Below are 18,754 nucleotides of genomic sequence, written 5' to 3'. Positions count from 1 at the left end.
TAATCACATGTCTGCGTCTAAATGAACAAGCATTGGCATAGCCAATAGGTCTCGCCTTTGGGACCTTATAAGTGTTTAGCCATGCAACAGTTAATGTTACTGCACCAAGGATATTGTGCTGGATAACTAAACACTTAAACGGTCCCAAAGGCGAGACCTATTGGCTATGCCAATGCTTGTTAGCATTTGAGTGTGATTATAGAGGTATGGGCGAAACCGTGTAGGGCCGTTCTGTCCAGAATTTGATGGCCTGTGGTGTTGAAAGCACTGCTAGATAACAAGGGTATAAGAAGTCGGGAATGGGCACAAGTGAAGGGTATGACATGAAATTCCAAATGTCAAAATCATAAAATGTGTGATTTAAGATATGGATGTCGTTTAAGAACAAATGTGTTATTTTCTTGAAAGTTAAAAACAACCAATAACTGCATTGTAAATACAGACACGAGTTTTCCATTTTTACTATAAATGCTTCCCTCTCTTTATTTTAAAAATCACAAAGAAGTAGAGGTTAAGGGTCTGATTTGCAAAGGGACTGAAGTGTAGTAAAGGTACAAGTGTGGAGTCTCTGCACTCTGGGCAGCCTCTCTGTCCAGCGCACTGCAGTGAGTGCAGTGCGGAGATTCTGCCATGAGTGAAGAGACACGTAACTTTATTGCATATTAGTCCCTTTGTGATTTGAGCCCTAAGCCTTCATTTAAGGGTCTCACCATATGTTCAATCATGTCTGCTAGATCAAACGTTATGCATATAATCATAAACCCTAGTATTAAAACATGCCATCTTGTAATGTGCCATACATTGTCATTACCTTTTCTGTTTGCGAAAGGCACCAGTTATCGAAAGTAGTAAAATATACTTTTACTAAACTCACCTTGGTGAAACTGCAACGATTGCTGCTGCTTATTGAGGAGCATAAGGGCTGGTACCCAGCTAATGCCCCGTGCGCCCATTGAGAAAAGTGTGGGGTGACCAGCAATATCAAAGGAGAGGCAGAACGAGCTAAGAGTATGAGCATAGACAAGAACAGAGGAGAGGATAGGATAGTGGAATGAAGGGTCCCGAACACAGGAGAGGGTTGAGTAGTCGGTTACAGGACAGCCAGTCAGTGCGAAGGGAAACGCAGGGGAAACTGTTGGATGAACGAGGCAAAGATTTGATGAAGGGAGGACGAAATGGTTACGGGGGGGCACAGGGTGGATTAGCTACTTTCATAAGAGGAAACGTTTGTTAGGAGGATGTTGTGTTAAATCGTAATAATGTAACTGCGCAGGGTTGAGGCGAGTGAGGACTTGAGCACTGTGGACTAATTATAGTGTTAATCTTGGAGCAGATGTAGCAGGGTGAAGTCATGAGCAGGTAAGGATGAACAATAGAATACTGATAATTTAAGATGATGGAGAGAGTAAAGAGCTGAAGGTTTACACAGAGCGCTTGTGGATGGTGAGGTAATGAGGTCCTGGAAATAGATAGATTTGACACCTCCTAGATCATTATGCAGTGTATGAAGGGCTTGCTTATTAACCAAGAAGTTAGCAGTGAATATGTGCTTTCGCCATTTATGTACTGCTGCCCTCATTTACGGTTATGCGCTCTTATTTCAAGTGTAATTCATGGCTGAGGCCTATCTTTGGTACAAGGTGGATAATGAAGCAGTTGTATGAGCTGTAGTGCAAGACTGAAGTGAGGTCTTTATGAAGATCACGTGGAAAGCAGTGAGAGCAGTGGGGTCCTGTTTTCTACAGCAGATGGGTACATGAGAGAGCGATCTACAAGGAGGCGAACTGATTTGCATGTGAAATGTGTGATGTCAGATGGAGCGATGATGGGTTTAGATTTGGATAAAGTGTTTGAAATAAGCATAAAATTGAGTGGCTTACCTTGCTTGTGGGTGGGATTAAGGAAGGTGTCATTTGAGGAGGGATCAGACAGAAGTGGAGACACTGCCGAAAGCATCAGTAAAATATTTTGGCAAGTTATGGTTACACCAGTGAAAGCAGAATCGTTTGGTGAAGGCAATAAATAGGTGTGTAGCATAATTTCCGCCAGCTGTAACTGAAAGCCATTACTATATAGTTACAGAGACGAATGCGTTTCCAGATGTTTGGAATGAAAGAGGCTTATGGTGCGAGTCCTAATGAGAAAATATCTTGTCATCCATAATAAAACACTGACCAAGGAGAGTAAGATCACATAGGTATGCTTTACTAAGGTAATACCTAAAACAAAACAAATGTTAGATTGGTTTTGAAATAACAGTAAAATCATGAGTCTGAGTCTTAGGACCTGGAAGGCCAGTGTAATCAGGAGTGAAATACGGACAGTATTGGAGCATGCTAGTATAAACTATGTTCAGGATCATTTGAGACACCTTTAAAAATACATTTTAATACAAGTAAAATGGATAGCAACTTTCCGCTCCTAAAGCGTCTTTTTTTTAAAGCAGAACAAAATGCTGTATGGTGCTCTGTAAAACACGTTAGCGCCACCTGGTGTATTTCATGCAATACGACCCCAGAAATGTTCTGCCAAATTCAATGGATCTCCGTGACATAAATAAAGGCAATAAAAATCAAACATCAAAGCAGCGAAAGTGAAAGTAATCGAGTAGAGCATCAAAGGGCTGGGTGAGAAGGGAGGGGGGAATGCAAGGGTCAAAGCGGCTAAAGTGAAAGAAAGCTATAGAGAAGGGAGGGGGGAGTGGGAGCAGCTGTGCACGTGCATGTGATCGTGCACTCAAGGTTTAGGCCAGCCAAAAGACTGTGGGTAGCACTTTGAAAATCCCACATACAAAATGTCTCTTCGAGCCTTTGGCTCAGCGAGACCTAAAAAGGAGTGCGAATCAGTGCATGGGCTGGTGGTCAGTCCTTTTGTTTTGCATTTTTTCCTGGTGAAAGTCCTCTTTCATTTCTCTCCTTCTACTTTTAATTGCTTCTTGCGGCTCCTCAGACTATCTTACCAGGACACTTGCCTGTTTCTCGTTTCATCTGCAGTGTTCTGCATCTTGTGCAGCCACCATTTCTACATTGGACAGCCATCATGGAATGGTACTCTTCATAGTGTATCATTGTTTTACTGTTCCAAGATGGGCTCCATGTCTAAAAGCATTATGTTGTCCTCCTTGGAGCAGTACAACAGAGATAAATCAGGCATTTTAGCATTCTAAGATGAGTGCCTAGTGCAATGTTTACTATGCAGCTATTTTGGAATGGGATTGTGCATAGTGTATCATTGTTTTTACACCCTCCAAGCTGGCCAACACATTGCTTGTAAACATGATAGCTATGTTGGAACTTTAAAATGAGTATACACTGTGTGCAGTAGGACTGCAAGACAGCCCCCAGCTGCTATATTTAGTTTTATTTTTTTCCACTGAAAGCATATGCCTGTCATATGTTGGTGGATAGTATGTTTTCTTTTTTTCCGAATTTTCTTCTTTTAATTTATCTCCCCCATACTTGTTGAGTACTTGTCTGCTTTACTACGGATGGGTAACTGGGTGTATGCAAGAATGAGTCAGTTGGTGGATGAATGTTTGTATGGGTGCAAGAATGAGTGACAGAGTGTATTTATTATAACACATTTTGTGCCTATATTCACGAGTGACTCAAGAAGCACTTTCAGTTTTAAGCCAAGCCTACTGGCATTGCCAATGCTTGTTAGGTTTTTGCTGTTTTCTGAGTCTGTGATTTTAATGTTTTTTAAAAGCTGCTTTACTTGGTTTGCTCTATGAATTTAACTCTAACTCGGGATGTTTGCATGATTCTACATTGCACATTGCATGGTCTTAACACCATCCTGCGTGCATCATGTGTTCGTATAAATACAAACAGGTGAAGCTTTAAAAGATTCTCACTCTCTGGTTGATTTTTTTGTAGCCAAGCCCGTGGTGAAGAAAAAGGTGAAGGTTATAAAGACAGTGAAAAAGGTTGTAAAGAAACTCAAAAAGTCAACTTTAGCTGAAACCCAAGAAAAACTAGCAAAAGGTATGTATTTAATAATTCTGCTTATTAATTTCTATTTTTCTAATAGAGATTGAAAACAATTTCAGTTTTAACAAGTAATCACTCTGCATAACTTCCCTCCCAAGGAGATGTCTGCATATGGAAGTGAAGAGTGTAGACAGGCTAATATTTCAGTTTATTCAAGTTGCACCTTGTAGGTTTGTACATAGCAACACCCCAGCAGGAGCACAGGTGTCCTCGCAGCTCACCCCTTTGGTTTTATGGAGACAACCTTCACCAAAGAACCTTCACGCCGCAGGTACCGAGTGCAGGAGACGTCTGGAGCGCTGGACGTCCAGCGCTCTGATACCCGCAAGGGTCATGTTCGCGCTATACAAAACTGTCAAAATATATATGATAGGCGTCCCCACCAGTGTCATCTTCTTCCCATGCATCTCCTTCACTCACCCGTTATTGCTGCCATGTTCTCGGGTGCAGTCTTTGCCCAGGTATGTGCCATTATATGCCAGTGAATCCCATCTTGTGCCCAGGTATCCACATAACATGCCCGTCACTGCCGCCAAGTGACCACAAGTGTCCCTGGTATTCTAGTAGTTGTTCCTGCCATCTTCCTAGGTATTCGCCGTCATTCACTGCCATCATATGCCACTGGATTCCAGCCAGCGCAGCTAGAAATGTCTTTGGAAGTTTACCAGCCAAGCAATGTTCAACAAACATAGGGCCTTATTTACAAGCGCAGTGCGCCGCCGGACTGTTCTGGCGGCGCACTGGGCTTACCCATCTCTACGAGGCCACGTAAAGCCACCATGCGTGGCTTTTCATGGCCTCGTAAATATGGTGTGAGGCAACACAAGTCGTTGTGTTGCCTCACACTGCAATAAGGAGGCGTGTGCCATGGCATGTGAACCAGATTTACAACATGCTGGAAACCTGGGAATGTATCAAAAGCCTTCACCTCCACAGGGGTGGCGTAAGGGTTATTTTTGTCAAGGAAAGTGTAAGGAAGGCTTCCCTCCCTCACAAAAACAACCTGAGTTAACGCTGACGCCCTTGCACTGTGGTGCAAGGGTGCCTGTGTCGGCGCATGCAGTCATGTGTGCGCCAGCGCTGTGAATAAGGACAGCAATGCGCCATATCAGCAAATTCCTGCCCTTTTCTTTTGCGATAGGGCAGCGCAGCAGGAAGTCTTGTGGCGATCGATGCCCAACGCCAAAATATAGTAAAAGAGGTCCATAGTTTTTCCAGTACCACCACCCCAGGTAAAACAAGCCTCAACTGGATCCGGGCATCTCCCTGGGAAGATGCGATGTGCGGTAATCTTACGGAAGAGTTGGAGGTTGCAAACTGTTGGAAGCGTGGTTCACTTCCGTGACTTCTTACATGCATGGTCTAAATGTGAAAGGGAAAATACAATGTAACGCACAGTAGTCTACACTTACGCAGTTTGGATGTAAATTGCAATATCTAAGGCCACGGTGTGCACTCAATCTAGGCTTTCCGCTGACTTGCTCTGGTGCTGACCAGTGTGAGGGGTCTGGCTGCGCAGTGCAATGGCACACTCAATCAGATATATGTGGTCCATGCAGAGTGGACTGCCCCCTACTGGAGAGAGTCACCTTGCTTTTATATGCTAGACTTTGGTTGTCGGGATGTTGGCCAAGTTTAGGGACCAGCTCTTCAGATGGTTTTGGAGAGAGGAGCAGTCCTTAATTTGAGCCTGTGCTGCCGGTGGGGGCCACTCGCACTTACTTTTCGCATCAGACATTTTCCGAGAGCAAGAGAGAGAAAAACAAACAAAGCACAAAGAAAGAGAAACATAGTAATCAGTCTCCAAGGGAGCAAGAAGGAACCTACAAGAGCGAGATAAAAGGGCAGGAAGTGTTTGTTGGAGGATTAAAGAGACATGCAACACTTGCGAAGACGCGTACCAGATGTCTAATTGCACACCTTGACAGGAAATTTGACCTGTCTTGCTGAAAAAACATATTTATTTAATTTGAAAGGTTCGACTCTGCATTTCAAAATGTTCGGCGTCCCAATACACAGTGACTCACTTCCGTAAGTGAACAAAACACTAAGGGGCATATCATCAAGACCGGCGCTTTAGCGACAGAAAACTGCCGCTAAAACGGCGATAATGGGCTTTATAATATGCTCTATGGCACGGTTACTCATAGTACGGCCCGCGGGCCACCAGCGGCCCGGCAAGCCTTCCTTGGCGGCCCGCGGACCTTGCAGACATCCTACCTGTGTTTAAAAAAAAAAAATAGTGTTAGCAGCCCGGACTCTGAGACTCTGCTCTGTGGGGGCCGGGGGATTCCAGTGATTGTCAAAGTGGAGATGCAGGGGCCTAAGAGGTGAAATACAACAAAGCTTTATTAACATGTAAATGGTCTTTTAAAGACCTGTGAAGTACTCGGGTGCGGCAGTGTGTGAGTGCTGGGAAGCTGTCTCATTGCGGCAGTGTGTGCGCGCTGGGAAGCTGTCTCAGCCCGGGCTGAGGGCTGACACACACAGGGGGTGAGATGACAGAGGGTGACGGAGGAAGAGGGAGACAGAGGGAGAGGGAGGGAGACAGAGGTTGACAGAGGGTGACAGAGAGAGGGAGACAGAGAGGCGCAGTCTGGGGGAGACAGAGGGAGGGAGACAGAGGGAGGGAGACAGAGGGAGAGGGAGAGGGAGGGAGGCAGAGGGAGGGAGAGAGAGAGAGGGAGACAGAGGGAGGGAGACGGAGGGAGGGAAACGCAGGGTGACAGAGGAAGGGAGAGGGAGACCGAGGGAGAGAGACAGAGGGAGGGATACAGAGGGAGACAGAGGGAGGGGAGAGATAGAGGGAGGGAGGGAGACAGAGAGAGAGACGGAGGGAGGGAGACAGAGGGAGACAGAGGGAGGGAGGGAGACGGAGAGAGACAGAGGGAAACAGAGGGAGATGGAGGGAGAGAGGGAGAGGGAGGGAGACAGAGGGAGGGAGAGAGACAGGGAGGGAGACAGAGGGAGGGAGACAGAGGGAAACAGGGAGGGAGACGGAGACAGGGAGGGAGACAGAGACAGGGAGAGGGAGAGGGAGGGAGGGAGGGAGGGAGAGGGAGACAGAGGGAGACGGAGGGAGAGGGAGACAGAGGGAGGGAGACGGAGACAGAGGGAGAGAGACAGAGGGAGAGAGACGGAGGGAGACAGGGAGGGAGACGGAGGGAGAGGGACAGAGGAAGAGGGAGGGAAACAGAGGGAGACAGGAAGGGAGACAGCAGAGGGAGGGAGAGAGACAGGGAGGGAGACGGAGGGAGGGAGACGGAGACAGGGAGGGAGACGGAGACAGGGAGATAGAGGGAGGGAGACGAAGGGAGAGAGACAGAGGGAGGGAGACAGAGGGAGGGTGACAGAGGGAGGGCGACAGAGGGGGAGACAGAGAGGGAGGAGGGAGACAGAGAGGGAGGAGGGCGACGGAGGGAGGGAGAGACAGGGAGAGAGAGAGATGTGTGTATGCCGGGTCTGGTGGCTCAGTGGACGAAGGCGTCTGCTGCAGGGACCTGTGTTCAACCTCATGGTCACAATTTTGTTTTGCTTTAGCCCCGCCTCCACCGTTGCGGCCCTTGGCCACAAACCACACTGTAAATTTGTCCCCCGAGAGCAGGTTTGTGAGTACCCATGCTCTATGGAATTCCAATTGAAGCCCATATTAGATGTGAAGGACGTCTAACCTGAGCTTCAATTGGAATTCCATAGAGCATATTATCAAGCCCATTATCGCTGTTTTAGCGGCAGTTTTTTGACGCTAAAGCGGCGATAATTTTATCGCCGGTCTTGATAATATGCCCCTTAGTAACCAAATAAATTAGGAAAACATGCAAACCATGATTGTCATTAATTAGAAATGTTGCCTAATGATTTGGAAAGATGCTACTGTGAGCTCTGCAGTCGGTGCTAAGATTCACTGTGGCCTGACCGAGCCATGGCCTTTGTACCATTGAAGTTAGTTACTTTGGAAGATGCAGAAGTGAAAGCCTGGGATAAAAAGGGGACATTACAGATAAGTAGACCCTGACAGTCACATGATCCTAGCAGGCTCCCTCAAGAGGAGACGGGGTTGTGTGGTGTTTACTGGAAGCGTCTCATCGACATCATTGTTATTTCTATAGGGATTTCCATTCTTGTGCTCTGAGGCACTGCAGAGTATCTTCAATGTCTGCCTTCTTATTGTGGAACATTATTGTTCTTCAGAGACAAATATGCGAATCATGAATTCTTTGCAGTTTAGAAACACTAGACGCAAAACACCATCATTCACCCAAACACTCCAAGAAGTGCACATCAATCAGTGGATATATCAAGATCAGAAAGCACAGTGTAGCATTCTCATGTGAACAAATTCAATCAGGTGCCGGCATTCCCCACTCTTTAAAGGGCTCTCTGTAAGCAAAGGTACCACACCATCTTGAGAGAAGAGGGCTTTGGTAAAGCCCTCAGGCCTCTCCACATTCTGCCTACATGAGGAAGCCAAACCTGGACACCTAAGACCCTGCAACTTATCCTCCAATAACCCATTTGCCTATCATGGGAGGGGTCATTCATCAACCTTTCACCAACCAACTGCACAATGAGAAGCTCCTGCGTGACTCCCGCTCTAGCCCATGATTGCGGCATCTCTTCAGGTGGTTGATGATGCCCAATCATCTTCCTCGCCTCTTTGTTCGGCTGGATCTCTCCACGGCATCCAACACCATCCCCCATTGGGCCCTACTGATGCCCTTACATAGGGAGGAGCTCCCAGAGCGATGTCTTCCAACTGTTCATGTCATGATTGGGGAACAAAGCTGGTCCAGTTGAGTCTCACCGGATCCGATCAGTGTCCATCTCTCAAGGCTCGATTGTCTTGCCAGTGTATATGTGGAGCCCTTGAAAGTCACCGCACGCCCTGCTGGCCGACAAGATATCAGGCTTCACCAGTAGGTCAGTGCCACACAGCTGTGCCTCAAAGGCTCCTCTGTGTACAAAATGCATCCACTGAAGGATGCTACACCGCATGAATGTCCAAGACCTACCTCAAACTGAATGCCACCAAGACAGAATGTGTGCGAAGTGTCAGTGACCGCAAGGAAGAACTGAAGTCTGGCTCTCAGAGACGCATTGTAAGGATCTGAGGACCTTTCTACTCACCTCAACATCAGAACCAAGTCCATTTATTTCCACATTGAGGCCTACTTCGTTTTCAGTGTTGACATCACACATAAGATGAAGAGTAACTGTCGTTAATTGGCTTTCCTTTCTAAGTCCCTCGGATTCACATTTGACACTAAGCTGAACGTCAAGGAACACACAGCATAAAAACCAACATGGCTTCTTACCAGCTACCTCTACTAAAGAAATTGAAACGTTTCCTCCTGTTATGTACCCCCAACCTCTTTTTCGAGGGGGCACACATGGCCAAATTCCAAAAGCACCCAGAGAAGTGGGTGTATCAATTGCTCTGTGGATAAAGAGAAAATGGAAAGGTTTCTCAGACCCCTGCTATGGCAATTTAAATAGGACAAAATAGTATTTGGATAATAACAGACCTGCCAGAGAACTCACCTGGTAATATATGGGTCCAACCATGTTTCTTACACCCTCAAATATGGTAGCATATATGTGTCACAATAGTCATGATAAGAAGAGGTATACTCGAAAAGGCAAACAGTATCGATGTAAAAAAGAATAAATATATCAATCATTATATCTAATATATTAGTCAATCAGTCAATCATTCAGGATTTATAAGTGTGAGTAATCACCCGTGAGAGTATCCAGGTGCTCAAAGTTAAAAGCCTATCTTAGGGCCTCATTACGATGGGAGTCGGACGAGTGTCCGAACACTATCACTGCGGGAAGGTGACCGGCCGACAATGAGTCGACGGTTCCACCTGCACAATCACGATACGACCACCGTGCAGGCGGTCGTAAAATGCCTTTTTCTACTGCAGCTTCTGCACATGCTGCATTATTTTCAAAACATCCATGCATTGTGTGCCAAGCACCAGGCACCATGTGGTGCCTGGCACACAGTGCATGGATGTGCCCCCCTGGTCACTGAGCAGGGGTCCAGGAGGAACAGGGGCCCTGCTTGTGGCCACAAAAGTCCCTTTCCTTCTGTCTTTACATGGCAGTGGGACCGCCACGTAAAGTCTGAGGGAAAGGGAAATCATATTCCCTATGGGCGTGCCTGCGCAGGCAACGCCTCCATTGTAGGGATACGAGTCCGACTGCCGCCCCGATGGGCTCCTTGAGCCTGTCAGAGGCAGTGGTCCTTCCCGCCGACCACTGCACTTCGACCACCGTTATTGCAATCCGGTGAATGAACCGCTGCCCTGGATGTCGGGCGGGTCACCAACACCGGCCTGTCGGTCTGACATCGTAACGAGGGCCTTAGTTTACTTCTCACATCTGTCAAGCAATGTAAAATCTCCCCTCATATCTTGTCATGGCCCATGTTGGAGGGTGGCTTATCAGTGGGAATGTCCTTACAGTGGGTGTGTCTTCCAGGCACGTAGAGTGTCTTTCCCATTCTCAATGGGAGCAACAGGATTATATTGTCTATGTGCCTGAATACCACGGTTGTCTGGTAAGGATGGCATGGCTAGATGAAGGTACCTGGCAATCTGTTGCTGGGTTACAGCACTCGCTTACTCATTATGAGACCCAGTCGCGTAGTGATCTGTTGTGTGCAAGGTGACGTAACAACCAATGTAAAGTAGATGCGTTGTATGGGAATCCAGCTTAAATGCTATTGATGTGTAGCAGAACACACATAGGCCATATCGACATATATCATAAGAGGCACCTGAGAAGTAAGGCACCTTATCCTAAATTGGTTAACATTTAGTATTACCAGTAACATCTTTTCACATCCCCAGGAAGTAAAAGAATCCCTCTCGTTGTGTGAAAACCACACCAGACTCTCAAGGTGCTTCTGAACTGTCTTTGAAGTCCTCATGGTCTCTCATCTGGATGCTGGCAACGACCCGCTGTGATGTCTCCAGACTCCACACTGTTGACCTTTTAGGGTATCGTCCATGCCGCATCACCCCTCTTCAGGGGGCTGAAGCAGTAGGGTGATCCGGACCCTAACTGAACTCCTTGTGACCTGCACCTTATATGACAGCTGTATTATCTACAGTACCCTCAAGACTCAAGACATACCTAGCTGACAAACTCACCATCTCCGGCAACTCTTGGCATGCCACCAGCAAGGACCTGTCAGATTGGAGACAAAGAAGTGTAAGAACTAAACAAGTACCCCAGGAAATTGAATAGTAATGCAGTATCCATCAGGACCACCCCACCTTTAATATAATTATTGAGGTTTATAGAGCACTCAGCTACCCAGAAAAGGGTTTCCCAGCGCTAAGCCACCTCGTGGTACATCAAGCAAAACTAACACGGCACACAGAATCCAGAGCAGCCGGGTCTTTGACAGCTCATGAAACACTGAAAGAGAATGACAAGATTTCAAAGGAGGGGGTAGCGTGTGCCACAACTTGAGCCCAGATAGAAGAAGGCCTGCCCCCCATGACTGGTTCCCCTCACTGTGGAGACTGAGGAAAGATTCAATCACCGGAGTGAAGAGGACGACTTGGCTTGTAGGATGACACCAAAGATCTGAGATAATGAGGACCAGTATTTGACATAAATCTATGCGTATAACAAAAGGCTTTAAAATGGATTCGATTCTCCCTATCCTTCTCCTTTTTAGGAAGTAGCTGAATCCCACTGCCATATTTGTAAATAATATGATATCATGACACAGTACACTGCACATCTACCATCTCAGAACCCAGCATCCGCGACTCGATAGCACCTCTGAGCAGACAGCAGAGGTGTTCATGACTCACCTGCATAAACATGAACAGCCTAGTTTGGGTCTAGGTACTGATTGAAATGAGAGCTGGGTCATGCCCCAGGAAGCAGTAGCTCTTCATCTTAGTAAACCAAATGAAGTATGTGGCCACACAGCATGGATGCTGATGAACTGCCTGTACCCGTGCTCAAAAAGCTGGCGTCATGTTGACCATGCTATCAAGAATAGAGATAATGGAATATCATAGGACTTTCACTCTTTTGAGCATCCTGATGGCCCTGGAGATTACCCCAATAACTCCCCTTTGAACCTATCACTGGCAAACACACAACATGATGCAGTGATATGGTGCACAAACAAATGCCACCTGCCAGAGTTCACAGTGAGCTGTGTGAGAATGTGTGGAACACTGGAACAGCTGGTCAGAGCTTCTCTATCCAGCCAGGTGGGCGTTGCTCAACTGGACAAGAAGGGGACTCAGCTGTGCCCTAAGTCCAGACCTCCTGGTCATTAAGCCCTGAACTTGTGGCATCAGGAGTCAGTCAGGCTGAATGTAAGGGACACAGTACTTTGCCGTCCTCTTTGAGTGGTACAACTGCATTTGTTGGGGGATAGCTCAGTTCTGATGATCATTGAGGTGTTTACTTAATGTTCTTCTAGAGTAGTGGCTCTTAACCTATGGTCCTGCAACTTCCTGGTGGTCTGCGTACCCTACTCAGGGGGTCCGCAACTGCTTAGAAAATTAAGTAACATGTTAATAATATGTATATAAATAAAGAAGCACAATTGAAAATGTAAAAATACTTTGTAATGTGAAGGAATTTGAAATTGCAGACTAAAAATGAAGGTAGTATCTTCAGATTGATTTGTGATAGCAGTGCAAGTGCATAACACAGAATATAGCATCGATGATGAGTGGCCACAATTCAATTTTGAAAAACTCCAACCTTCCCATTGAAATATTTTTTTAAATATTTTTTTTGATTTGTTTGTGAATTAAATATTTCATAAATGTGTGTTTGTTTCATGAATGGTTCATTCTGTATTTTTTGAGCATTCCTGCGTGGTTAAAATCTTCAAAAATGCTTAGGACGGGGTCACCGGCTTCCAGTAATGACTCAGTGGGGGTTCCTGGATTTCAATAATGATTTAGTGGGGATCCCCGAATTCCACTAATAATGAAGTGGGGGTCCAGTCAAACGGTTAAAAAGCACAAATCTAGAGTACGACTATGAACTGTGTATTTCTGTCAAACGTAAGGCACTACTTGAAAATACGTACTTTAATGTTCTCTAAAAGTCCTTTCCATGTCACGGTCAGCCCCTCATACCCTGCTTTGCTTTTTTTCGACCTGGTCAGTTTTACCATCCTATTCCGAGATTTTCAGGTTGGAACAGTGATGACGCGAGAAATTGTTTTTCCTGAACTGTAAACTCATGCAGTTTCCCTATAACAAAATGTTTTCCACACACATACACGTCTTCAAATTGGTGTGAGGGAAAATTACTGCTCATCGTGAACTTTACACCAGTGGTTAATTTGTAAAACAATGAGTGCAAGGGCCCTCGTCAGGAGGACACCTGCAGATTGCACCATTCATTGCTCCTGCCAGCGCTGCCAGTGACAGTACCAATACTACTACTAACCCTCACTCTCCTACAATTGTATCAATTCAGACTATTCAAGGGCCCCAAAGCTATAAGAATGACTTGGGTGTAAGTAGGTAAGTAAACATTTTATTGTTTCTGATTAATTAAAACCATTACAAAAGTTCATAATAAGTGCACATTTCATCAATTTCTGAATTTAAGAACAATCTTAAAATGAAGAAATATTTATAGAATAAAAGTTTAAAAGATATTAATGATTCCTTGTTTCTCTAAAGCACCGTCATCTGTTTTGGATTGTTTGAACTTGACTAATTTCAGGAATTTTACCAGCAGTCCATTCAGATGTAAAAGTCTTGGGTCAAAACATGCAATGACTGCTTGTCTCCGTGTGCGTATATTAAGTTCGTTGAAGGTGGTTTTCAGGAGAGCTACTCTTTCCTCTTTTAACTTTTTGCAGGACCATATCAGATGTTCCATGTCTTCTTTCCCTGAGCCACACAGCCTACATGTAGACCCGCAATTCCTTCTCAGCCAAGGTTGTAAGTGGGGTATGGCTGGTAATATTCCTAGCCTGTGTTTTAAAAATGCTTCTTTTGATTTCCTGCAGTATCCCAGTCCGAAATAAGCCTGTAACCCGGGCGATTTATAAGTGCTCAGTATCATCCATGCGTGGCGTCTGTGAGCAAAGGTAGCTTTATCCTCTATAAAGGAGAGTCGCTTTATGTTCTTGTTTACAACACGTTTGAATTGTGCGTTCGGAAGAGAGACTTCCCATAGATCTTTTAGGCCTGTAGTTGCTAGTGACTCCTCTAAGTATTTTTTTGCAAGTACAGTCGAGCTGCCACGCAGGTTTTCCCAGAGCTGGTGATTCAGTGTATTTTCCGGTGAGTTCTTTATTTTATACCAGCATTTGATGTATGATCCTCGCCTAGCGAGCAGTTGCTTGGTTAATCCAAATTCTAGCCGGATTTGAGCCTGGGAGGTATATGATGGTAAATTTAGGAGAACTCTATAAGCTTTTGAGATAGTGGTGTCCAGCAGTTTTGCATCTGTACCTCTTAAGGCTTCGCTACCACAAGTGATTGATGACAGGATTTTAGCTTGGGCAACACACAGTAGTGGCAGAAAAGTAGCTCCAGACAGTTTGGTTTTAAGTTGTCTGAGTGTTGTTACAATCAGCATACCTTTCCTCTTGGTGGCCTCAAGGTGATTTGAAAAATGGCCGCCCCTGTCGACGATGACGCCAAGATATTTATATTCAGAACAGTTCGCAATTGCCCTTGTCCCAAGGAACCAGGTGTAGGACTTTTTTTTCCCGGTTATTGTCAGTGTTTTGGTTTTTTCGATGTTAACTTCAAGCAAGTTATCCTCAGCATATCCGTGCAGTGTATTGATAAGGTGTTGCAGGCCTACTTTGGTGTGACTAATCAGGACCACATCGTCTGCGTAGGATATGCTGGGCAAGGTTCGACCCCTCAGACGAGGGGCGTGTGCATTACAGGCATCTAGAGCTGGTGGCAAATCAGCTGTGTATAGGTTGAAAAGAGTTGTTGCTAAAACACACCCCTGCTTGAGGCCTTTTGTTGTTGTTATGCCCCTCGAGAGGTGAGTACCATTCCCGAGCTTCACTTGGACCCATGTATTGGAGTGCAATTCGATCAGAAGATTTAAAAGGGGTGCAGGAATCCCCCAAAGAGCTAGTTTCCTCCAAAGATTCGCTCGATTGACATTATCAAAGGCTGCTTTGAAATCCACAAAGCAAAAGTGGAGACTTTGTTTGGTCTGTTTTGCTTTGTCAATAAGTAGTGATATAGCTAAAAGGTTTGTTGTGGTTCCAGCATCTCTACAGAATCCGGTTTGGCTGGGCGGAATTATGTGTTTCTTGGTAGCTCATTCGCGCAGCTGAATCAATAGGAGCCCTGCAAAATATTTCGCCTCGATATCCAGTAGAGCGATCAGGCGGTAGTTTTTGGGAAGAGCTCTGTCGCCTGCTTTGTATATTGGTGAAATGACAGAGCCCTTCCATGAAGCTGGAAGGCCCCCAGACAAACTGGCCGAGATAAAAAGTGGGGTCAGAGATTCTGACCAGTATTCCGGATCGTGTTTAAAGAGAGCTGGTGGGATTCCATTTGGCCCTGGCGCTCTATCTTTCCTCCCTTCGGAAATTAATTCCCTGATCGTTGCGGCGCTGATTTCAAGTGGTACGTTTTAGTGATTGTTAATATATATTAAATTGATAAACAACTGTTGATGTGCTCATATCCAGATTTAGCAGATAGCGCCACCACGTGGCAGACTGTCACAAGCGCCGGTGCTAAGAATTAAGGGGCTTATTTAAGAGCCCTTGACGCTGTCGAAGCATCACTTTTTGTGATGCTCTGGCGGCGCAAATTACAAATTCATATCTATCAGGCCACGCAGAGCCACCATGCGTGGCTTTGGATGGACTCATAAATATGGAGTAAGGCAATGCAGCGGAAATCGCTGCGCTGCCTTACTCTGTGCTCGGGAGGCATTGCATGGAAGTTGTGGTGGGTTTCCCACGCAATACCAATGGAATTTGATGCTGCCCTAGATTAAAAATTTCATAGAAATAGGAAAATGTCTCTTAGGAGTGTTTTTGTGCAGGAAGATGCCCCTTTCTGCACAAAAACCATCCTGTCGACAACACAGACACCCTTGCACCATGGTGCAAAGGTGCCTACTATGATGCTAGGCAGCCGGAACAGCACCAGCGCAGGGGGAAAGGACAGGAATGCAGCATATTGCATAAATACAGTGCAGTCTTGCCCTTTCACTTTGATGCAGGGTAGCACAGCAAGGTGACTTGCTGTGGGGCCCTACTCCAAATCCCTGTAAATGAGGGCCTAAGTGCTGTTGCTGAAACCACCGGCTTAAATTAAACTGTGCTTTCCAAACAACTAGGAATCCAGAACTGTACGATTCATGCCCAGATTTTACGGCAGATCTCAGAATGAGTGCTTTAGTGTAGCAGTGCCCTTCAGTATGATGGCAGCGCACCCTGGGCATGGCCGGATCATGTCTGATCTGCCACCGAAGACTGTGACGGCACACAGGACGAGTGCATGGATTCATGGGCTCAGCACACCAAAGAACATGTTTGCCCACGTACATCTGCTTCTCTGCCTTCCAGACGTTAATGTGTTTTTAATCACTGGATGACCTACCAGATGTGTTGGATGACACCAATAAACACCAGAGTTGTTGTTATGCAGCAAAAATATATTCTCTTTCAACAATAACAGTTCGTCCTGTACAGAATACTCACTCCGCCCTCCTTACCATGGGCTAATTTTGCAAGTGCTGAAATCTCGGATTTCTTTCTGGAAACTTACTGAGATCTTGGGAAACTGATACGCTTTGAAAGATGTTTTAATCTCTTTCGAGCGGGTGAAAAATTCTCTCTGCAGCATTCGCACTATGAAGCATTAAATGTAATTACTGAGTAACAGTTCAGTGTGTGTCAAAGAAGGAACATAGATAAAGAAAAGAACTACAAACAGGATGCAGTGTGATGTCATCCTGAACCCTACCCGCTTCCGGTCTTGAGACTAGCTCCAGAACAGTAAACACCTCTTGTCCCACAGTAGACTCCACTTCCAACCATGCCTCACTCCTGGATCTTTTATAAGTGTGTTGGAGCGGAAATCCCACGGTAATCTTTCTCTGGAAATCTGGGAAATGTGGCACCATTACCTCTGATTACCGTTACCCTGGTTTCTGGTTAATCATGTAGTTACAGGCTGTAACTACATGATTTTTTGAAGTCAGAGGATGTTGAATGATGTAAATTCCATCTAATCGGATGATGTTGGATAATGTAAATTCCATCTAAAATAATGGATCTGAATTTAAAGTGAACATTTCTACGATTTTTGTTTACCTTCTGGATTACAGTATTGGACTGTCAAAGAATTTTTTTTTAATTGACATTGAAACGCTCCTTCTTGAATATTGTAAAAGTTGTGATTTGGGGTTTGTGGCTTAACGGTGAGCCAGTTGAGCGTACGAAAACTATAATATTTCTTAATTAGGCTCACTGGTGCTCATAGGTTGTGACCTCCACCGTTGTTCTTTGTATTTGAAATAAATATTTTAGCCAATAATGAGAGTTGTGAGTAGTTTTAAAGGGATTTATTTTCCAATCAAAATGTAAGAACCTCTGACTCTTCATTCATTAGAAAAATTAAGTTAGCACAAAGCATCATAATTTGCAAACCGCGCGTTCCATAAGGAAATAATCCCTATTTTAAGACAATGGGGCTCAAATGATGTCAGTCAGAACTCCTGAAAAGTTCTAGAAGCAAGAGTGAGTTAGCATAAATCCAATCAATAATTAATAATTGCAGAATTTCCCATGAAGGGGAACAAAGCATAGAGCAAATAAGCCTTGGCAAAACCAGTTAGTCAAAGCACAAATCAGAATGGAACTAAACCTACATCAAATCTGCCTACGTCTGCCCATGTTCTGCTCTCCATCAAGGTCTGCCCTCTCCTTCACTGCATCTGCAAATCACTTGTGCCCTCTCCTTCATTTCTGCTTCAGAGTCTGAAACTCCCCTGCAGCCTCGCGTCTCTAAATCTCTCTCTGTCTGTCTCTCTCAAAGCGCTCCTAAAGTCTTCCTGCCTGTGTTCTGAAAAGTGTGCTCTCTCTGAAACTCCTAACTAGGAACGCGTTTATCAAACAATAATGTTACAAAGCATGTAGCGTGACTTTCCTTCCTCCAACTGGAACCCAGCGTTCTCCAAAAGGATGCCTCCATCCATCGGCAGATTCATACGTCATCTCTCAGACAGGCGAAGAATCCTTCCCACTGTACATTCTGCATCTTATTTAACACAATTTCATCTCCTAACCTCCTTTTTAAAAGAGACATTTTATTTCTAACTACACACATAACATGAGCGGCAAAATAACCTTTTTTAATTAAGCAAGAAACATTAAACATGGTAACGCACTTGTGTTTTCTGTTCTCACTATAGCAAAAAATTAAATGAGGCTTTGTTCAACATTTCCAGCAACTACAGAGATAAAGCTCAGACCGAGGTCACAGCTGTAAATTATGCCACTGTTCTCTTCACACAGAGAAAAAAGGATTCCTTTGCTTATCTTGAAGGAGCTAGTTCTGTTTCTACATTTTAAAATGTCATGCTAATTCAAATACAAGTTATTTCTACTAAAGCACATTTAACAGTTTTCACAAGTTAGAGTCACATTTTCATAGTGAGAACAACATCTAACTAAACACATTTAAATCAAGCTATGAATTACTTGCACATGGGTTACATAAATTGCTAAATGAAAATGTCTGGCTAAAGTCTGTGAA

At 45.0% G+C, this 18,754-nt stretch overlaps 1 protein-coding gene across 1 annotated transcript in view; it reads left to right on the top strand.

Annotated features, from left to right (window-relative positions):
* The window catches only part of LOC146863410 (putative carboxypeptidase X1), a 315,940-nt gene that overhangs the window by 47,757 nt on the left and 249,429 nt on the right, over window positions 1-18,754 (top strand). The window contains exon 2 of the mRNA XM_085642839.1: window positions 3,879-3,986. Within this exon, the coding sequence (XP_085498965.1) occupies window positions 3,879-3,986 (108 nt within the window). The remainder of the gene's footprint in view (window positions 1-3,878; window positions 3,987-18,754) is intronic.

The sequence above is a fragment of the Triturus cristatus genome, chromosome 2_2 (assembly GCF_964204655.1).
Source record: "Triturus cristatus chromosome 2_2, aTriCri1.1, whole genome shotgun sequence".
Lineage (NCBI taxonomy): Eukaryota > Metazoa > Chordata > Amphibia > Caudata > Salamandridae > Triturus > Triturus cristatus.
This window is presented reverse-complemented; position numbering and strand designations above follow the sequence as displayed.